Source organism: Montipora foliosa, chromosome 1 (genome assembly GCF_036669935.1).
Source record: "Montipora foliosa isolate CH-2021 chromosome 1, ASM3666993v2, whole genome shotgun sequence".
Classification (NCBI taxonomy): Eukaryota; Metazoa; Cnidaria; class Anthozoa; order Scleractinia; family Acroporidae; genus Montipora; species Montipora foliosa.
Genome location: NC_090869.1, coordinates 52,082,202 through 52,089,817, shown reverse-complemented (window position 1 = coordinate 52,089,817; position 7,616 = coordinate 52,082,202). Strand labels below are relative to the sequence as shown.

Genomic DNA, 7,616 nt, shown 5'->3' with positions numbered 1-7,616 from the left:
AATATACTGAAAAGAGTACTTCAACTCTGGCTCTCTGTGAAAAGAGGTCAGTGAAGTAAACCTTTCATGTTCTCTTAGTTTTTATACTTCTTACTATTACCGAGGAAACAATTGTTTTAAATATATTAAAGCGACCTCTTACAGCACATTAACTTTGAAAATTATTTCCAACAAGGACTGATTGAAAGCTGAGCATCGCTGATCATGGCGACTGGTCCGGAATACACCGAGGAACAGCTGAATTACTTCAGGATCTGCCTCATCACCACAAACGTAATACCTGAGGGTCTTCGGACAATCTTTAAACAACAGTGGGACATTCGCTACAAGACGACACTGGGAGAATGGAAAGACAACCCCCAGAATGGACTGAACTTCAAAAACCAGGAGTTGCCACGAACCCAAGCAAGAAATAACAAGTATTTAGCAACCATAGTTAATGGAAACAGAGCAGAATGGGACTGCACCATGCTCTTTTACGCTATCCTTTACTCCGATTGTATCGGGAGCACTCTAAACGTCACGATTCGCTCAAACGTGGATGCTCTAAGAATTTTTCGTAATCAAGACTTCGCTCATTTGCCACAGGGCCAGCTCACAAAGCTAGAGTTCCAAAATGCCATAGGAAGAGTCTCGGCGGCATTTCTGGCACTTGGCCTGTCCGATGTGAAAATTAAGGACATTAGAAACCAAACGAGTTTTCCAACAAACGAGTTGACCAAAGTACTCCAACAAGTTAAAGATCTGGAAGACGAACTAAAAGAAACAGAACAGAATCGAAAAGTCCTTCAAGAGCAGTTGCAGAGTGAGGCTCCTCCATTTTGCGTTATCCCTCCCAAGCCATCGCACGAAATTGCTGGACGAGATTGTGAGGTGGAAGAAATAGCTCGAAAGGTGAAGCGACTAAAGGAAGCCAACGAAAACCATTTGAGTTACTTGTACATCTCAGGAAACTCGGGAAGCGGCAAATCTCAGTTGAGCGCTCTCGTTGCGGAGAAATGGTTTGAGGAAGAAACAAAGGTCGCAAACGTGAAGGCATTTGTAATGACTCTAAATGCGCAAAACCTCGATTCAGTCTTCGAGTCTTATGTTTCTTTTGCTCGAAATCTTAAATGTCCGGAAGATGCAGTGTTGCAGAATCTTAAAAATAAAGATATGGAAACAAAGGAGAAGATCACAAACATAAAGTCCTTAGTTAGTACCAAAGTGGAGCTTTACTCTTCCTGGCTGTTGATAGTGGACAACGTCGTGAGTTTACATGAAATAAGTTGTCATTTGCCAGAAAGGGGAAGTACGAAATGGCGTAACGGTCAAGTGTTAATAACATCCCAAGACACCGCTGCTATACCTTCAGAAACGTCTTTCATTCATCACATATCTGTGAGCAAGGGCATGAGGTTATATGACGCGATTTCTTTATTAACCTCCATCTCTGGGATCGATAACGATGACACCGCAAAAGAAGTTGTGCAGGCATTAGATTATCAACCCCTTGCCTTAGCAAGCGCCGCCACGTTTGTTCAACAAGTACGAGAAACCAAATCATGCTCTAACTTTGGCTGGACAGATTATCTACAGAAGCTTTCCAAAGGGCAGCGCGCTAACACTGAGGCCTTCCTTGCCAAATCAAATCCAAGCTATCCAAACTCCATGACTGCCGCGATTTCATTGGCCGTTGACGGCGTGATGTCCTCTGATAAGGTTTTAAATCACGCATTCCATTTCATTTCTCTCTGCGCTCAGCAACCATTAAACCTGGAACTTTTGATCAACTACGTTCTGAATTTCCAGAACAAAAACGATAGTAGCACAGCAGACGAAGCTAATGATGCAGATATTGTTGGTTTGAGGATTCGTAAAAGCTCACTGTTTTTACTTGAAGAAGACGGCAGTGACGACTTCGTTCGTGTTCATCGGATTGTGAGAGATGTTATCCAAAGAAAAATTGCTGAGGAATATTTGGAAACTGAGAACTTTAAAGTTCTTGATGCGGTTATTACGTCTTTTTACCAATTTGCAGTTGATAAAAGCCTCCTTAGTTTAGATTCCGTCACTAAAAGCTTGCACTTAATACCGCATTTAAGATGCCTAATGACGCAAATTGTAAATGCTACGGATGCAGGAGACATATCTAAGCTGAGGAAAAGTAATAATTTAAGCGTGAAATATTATCCACATTATTTTGTCAAGTTGGGCAATATCTGTCTTTTTCATTGTGATTATAGTACAGCCAGAACATTTGGCATTCAGGCTCTTAATTTGAGTAACCATAACGATGTGATTGAAGGAGAGGTCGAAAAAGCCAATGACCAGCCTGGTTCTCTATGTGTGGATGTCGCAACATGTTTTGACTATTTGGGTACTGTACTAAGAAACCAGGGTGACTTTTCTGAAGCAAAAGATTATCATGAGCGTGCTCTTGCTATTCACGAAGAAAAGCTTGGTTCTCAGCATATCGATGTCGCAACAACTTTAAATAATTTGGGTAATGTACTTTGGGATCAAGGTGACCTGGAACAAGCAAAAGATTATCATGAGCGTGCTCTTGCTATTCGCGAAGAAAAGCTTGGTTCTCAGCATATCGATCTCGCAACAACTTTAAACAATTTGGGTAATGTACATATGGATCAAGGTGACCTGGAACAAGCAAAAGATTACCATGAGCGTGCTCTTGCTATTCGCGAAAAAAAGCTTGGTTCTCAGCATATCGATGTCGCAACAACTTTTAACAATTTGGGTTGTATACTTATGGATCAAGGTGACCTGGAACAAGCAAAAGATTATCATGAGCGTGCTCTTGCTATTGGCGAAGAAAAGCTTGGTTCTCAGCATATCGATGTCGCAACAACTTTAAATAATTTGGGTTGTGTACTTCATGCCCAAGGTGACCTGGAACAAGCAAAAGATTATCATGAGCGTGCTCTTGCTATTCGCGAAAAAAAGCTTGGTTCTCAGCATATCGCTGTCGCAACAACTTTAGACAATTTGGGCTGTGTACTTCGTGCCCAAGGTGACCTGGAACAAGCAAAAGATTATCATGAGCGTGCTCTTGCTATTCGCGAAAAAAAGCTTGGTTCTCAGCATATCGATCTCGCAACAACTTTTAACAATTTGGGTAATGTACTTCATGCCCAAGGTGACCTGGAACAAGCAAAAGATTACCATGAGCGTGCTCTTGCTATTCGCGAAAAAAAGCTTGGTTCTCAGCATATCGCTGTCGCAACAACTTTAAACAATTTGGGTAATGTACTTATGGATCAAGGTGACCTGGAACAAGCAAAAGATTACCATGAGCGTGCTCTTGCTATTCGCGAAGAAAAGCTTGGTTCTCAGCATATCGCTGTCGCAACAACTTTAAACAATTTGGGTTGTGTACTTCGTGCCCAAGGTGACCTGGAACAAGCAAAAGATTTTCATGAGCGTGCTCTTGCTATTTGCCAAGAAAAGCTTGGTTCTCAGCATATCGATCTCGCAACAACTTTAGACAATTTGGGTTGTGCACTTCGTGCCGAAGGTGACCTGGAACAAGCAAAAGATTATCATGAGCATGCTCTTGCTATTCGCGAAAAAAAGCTTGGTTCTCAGCATATCGCTGTCTCAACAACTTTAAACAATTTGGGTAATGTACTTATGGATCAAGGTGACCTGGAACAAGCAAAAGATTATCATGAGCGTGCTCTTGCTATTTGCGAAGAAAAGCTTGGTTCTCAGCATATCGATGTCGCAACAACTTTTAACAATTTGGGTTGTATACTTATGGATCAAGGTGACCTGGAACAAGCAAAAGATTATCATGAGCGTGCTCTTGCTATTGGCGAAGAAAAGCTTGGTTCTCAGCATATCGATGTCGCAACAACTTTAAACAATTTGGGTTGTGTACTTGATGCCCAAGGTGACCTGGAACAAGCAAAAGATTATCATGAGCGTGCTCTTGCTATTCGCGAAAAAAAGCTTGGTTCTCAGCATATCGCTGTCGCAACAACTTTAAACAATTTGGGTTGTGTACTTCGTGCCCAAGGTGACCTGGAACAAGCAAAAGACTATCATGAGCGTGCTCTTGCTATTCGCGAAAAAAAGCTTGGTTCTCAGCATATCGATGTCGCAACAACTTTAAACAATTTGGGTTGTGTACTTGATGCCCAAGGTGACCTGGAACAAGCAAAAGATTATCATGAGCGTGCTCTTGCTATTCGCGAAAAAAAGCTTGGTTCTCAGCATATCGCTGTCGCAACAACTTTAGACAATTTGGGTTGTGTACTTCGTGCCCAAGGTGACCTGGAACAAGTAAAAGATTATCATGAGCGTGCTCTTGCTATTCGCGAAAAAAAGCTTGGTTCTCAGCATATCGATCTCGCAACAACTTTAAACAATTTGGGTAATGTACTTCATGCCCAAGGTGACCTGGAACAAGCAAAAGATTACCATGAGCGTGCTCTTGCTATTCGCGAAAAAAAGCTTGGTTCTCAGCATATCGCTGTCGCAACAATTTTAAACAATTTGGGTAATGTACTTATGGATCAAGGTGACCTGGAACAAGCAAAAGATTACCATGAGCGTGCTTTTGCTATTCGCGAAGAAAAGCTTGGTTCTCAGCATATCGCTGTCGCAACAACTTTAAATAATTTGGGTTGTGTACTTCGTGCCCAAGGTGACCTGGAACAAGCAAAAGATTATCATGAGCGTGCTCTTGCTATTCGCGAAAAAAAGCTTGGTTCTCAGCATATCGCTGTCGCAACAACTTTAGACAATTTGGGCTGTGTACTTCGTGCCCAAGGTGACCTGGAACAAGCAAAAGATTATCATGAGCGTGCTCTTGCTATTCGCGAAGAAAAGCTTGGTTCTCAGCATATCGATCTCGCAACAACTTTAGACAATTTGGGTTGTGCACTTCGTGCCCAAGGTGACCTGGAAGAAGCAAAAGATTATCATGAGCGTGCTCTCGCTATTCGCGAAGAAAAGCTTGGTTCTCAGCATATCGATCTCGCAACAACTTTTAACAATTTGGGTAATGTACTTCATGCCCAAGGTGACCTGGAACAAGCAAAAGATTACCATGAGCGTGCTCTTGCTATTCGCGAAGAAAAGCTTGGTTCTCAGCATATCGCTGTCGCAACAACTTTAAACAATTTGGGTAATGTACTTATGGATCAAGGTGACCTGGAGCAAGCAAAAGATTACCATGAGCGTGCTCTTGCTATTCGCGATGAAAAGCTTGGTTCTCAGCATATCGCTGTCGCAACAACTTTAAACAATTTGGGTTGTGTACTTCGTACCCAAGGTGACCTGGAACAAGCAAAAGATTATCATGAGCGTGCTCTTGCTATTCGCGAAGAAAAGCTTGGTTCTCAGCATAGTGATGTCGTAACATCTTTAAACTATTTGGGTTGTGTACTTCGTGCCCAAGGCGACTTGGGACAAGCAAAAGATTATCATGAGCGTGCCTTTGCTATTCGCAAAGAAAAGCTTGGTTCTCAGCATATTTTTGTCGCAACAACTTTAAACAATTTGGGAAATGTACTTCCTGCCCAAGGCGACCTGGAACAAGCAAGAGAGTATCATGAGCGTGCTCGTGCTATTTGCGAAGAAAGGGTTGGTTCTCAGCGTTGTTGCAATGTTTTATGACTGGCTCTATTTATGTACGCTACATTAAGGTGACCTGAGAAAGGAAAAAGAGTACTTTGATGTCGTCTTGACCTTCTCTCTGAGCGGCGTCGTGTCTCATGCTGAACTATCTAAAGTTGCATCTTTTATAAAGGCTTCTCTTATTTGCGTTAAAGAATTGATAATACTTAGAAATTGCCAATTCCTAGGACCAAACCATGCCTAATCGCAAGCAAAATGTGTAGTTCATCACAAAGGCAGTTAATCCTAAATTACTGGAGAGCTGGAGGAGGGACGGCTGTACATAATGAATTTTTTTTTTCATTCGAACCAAGTGACAGATATAATTCGATCGTTAGTTTGATGATAAAGGATATCTACATTAATAAACCTTAATCGAGCCATTGTAAATTCTGGACAGATTGCATGGATCAAAAATTGTATGGCAAATGAAATGAAAGCGTGATATGTCATAGAGTAATAAATACGTTCCAAATTACAAGATGGTAACTTTTTAATTTAGAAACAGAATCAATACTAATTGGAGCGACAGTCGCTGTATTGGGGTTTGCAGAAGTATATCATTTAAACGTGATTTTTTAGTTTTTGTTGCTGTCTTCCCAAAGATCTGCTATGAACTCCACAAAAAGTTGGATTTTATAATGTCTTTTATAGTGAAGTAATGAGAAAATGACTGTTTAATTGATGAGGTTGCATGTCGTATTTTGTTGTAACAGTGAAACGTCATTACAGCTGTAACAGTTCTATCGTTACACATTCTAAAAGCCATCAAAAGGATAATTGCATAATGATTATCATATTGTAATTTTTAAGTTGAATTTATGATGCAACGCCGTTTGTTTCTATTTCTAGTAAGAAGACCTGAATTCTACTAATGCTTTTAATAACTATTCCCTCCTAAAGAAATGCAACGGAAAAATTAAACTCTCTTTTCTCATCAGTGGGTAGCCATGTTAGATTTACTGCAATTTTCATAATTCTGCAGAATCTTACCTTCAAGCGCCTATTCTCGTAGCCGGAGATCTGGGTACGAGATTTCTCAAGCGCTAAGCGCCAAACTGCGTTTTGGCTTCCATCGATCAAATTTCCGGACATAGCTGGGAAGATCGACTCCGCCTCCCGAAATTGAATTAGAGATTTTTTTAGTTCACAGTTCGAACACAATTGTGATACGTTTTTAGAAATTCTTCAGTAAGAAGATTCGTACAGATTCCGTCGCTTTCCATCGACGTCGAGTTCGACTGTACGAATGTACCGTGGGAAAGAAAGAAGCTGATTGGATTGTTATATCACGTATCTATTGATTTTGTCATCTGTGGTTGGCGTCGTAATTTTGATTGATGGAAGCAAGAACACAGTTTGGCCGTCGGCGCTTGAAGATGAATTCCGCAGAAATATCAAAATAGCAGTAAGACCTCGTTCATACAACTAAATCATTACCCAATACAAAAGAAGCACAAGCATATTGGAGTCGTAGGCGATTTACTTGGTAGTCAGGTAGATGTAAAGGTAAAGTCACTTAATTGAACGTCGGCAGTTCCTTCAGCTACGAAACTGGTATCAATGAACGCCGACGGTGTGCCCTTTACCCCCCTCCCTCTGTCAGTGCTCAGGGCTACGCCTGCTCTAAGCATTCAAAAGAGGATTCAAAACAACACTGCAGTCTTATTTGGAGAATCTAAGACATTTGGTATGAAAATTGTCCCGTGGGTCACAACATGCTGGGGGAAACGGTTAAAAGGTTGTGCGAAGGAGCTGGAATCGAGGGTCAATTCACAAACCGGTCTCCGTACAACGATAGCAGAGAGTTTAAGAAACCACGACGGCTACGGCCTCGAAAACGTCACTTCATAATATATGTTTGTGCTATTCTAAATATTTCATGACTATTAATTCCATCCTGTTTATATTACGCAATATGGGCGAAGTGTCCTATTACTGGATTGGTACGGACTGATTTGAAGTAAAGAGTGAGACTTAAGAGGCAGTGTCCC

At 41.3% G+C, this 7,616-nt stretch overlaps 1 protein-coding gene across 1 annotated transcript; it reads left to right on the top strand.

Annotated features, from left to right (window-relative positions):
- The first annotated feature begins 204 nt into the window (after window positions 1-204).
- LOC137978942 (tetratricopeptide repeat protein 28-like) lies at window positions 205-6,537 on the top strand. The gene has a single exon (XM_068826069.1). It carries the CDS (start codon window positions 205-207, stop codon window positions 5,620-5,622), a length of 5,418 nt encoding a protein of 1,805 aa, XP_068682170.1. The 3' UTR covers window positions 5,623-6,537.
- Window positions 6,538-7,616: the final 1,079 nt, after the last annotated feature.

Coding starts and splice junctions, on each gene's coding strand:
- LOC137978942 (XM_068826069.1), top strand. CDS start 205: ATGGCGACTGGTCCGGAATACACCGAGGAACAGCTGAATTACTTCAGG.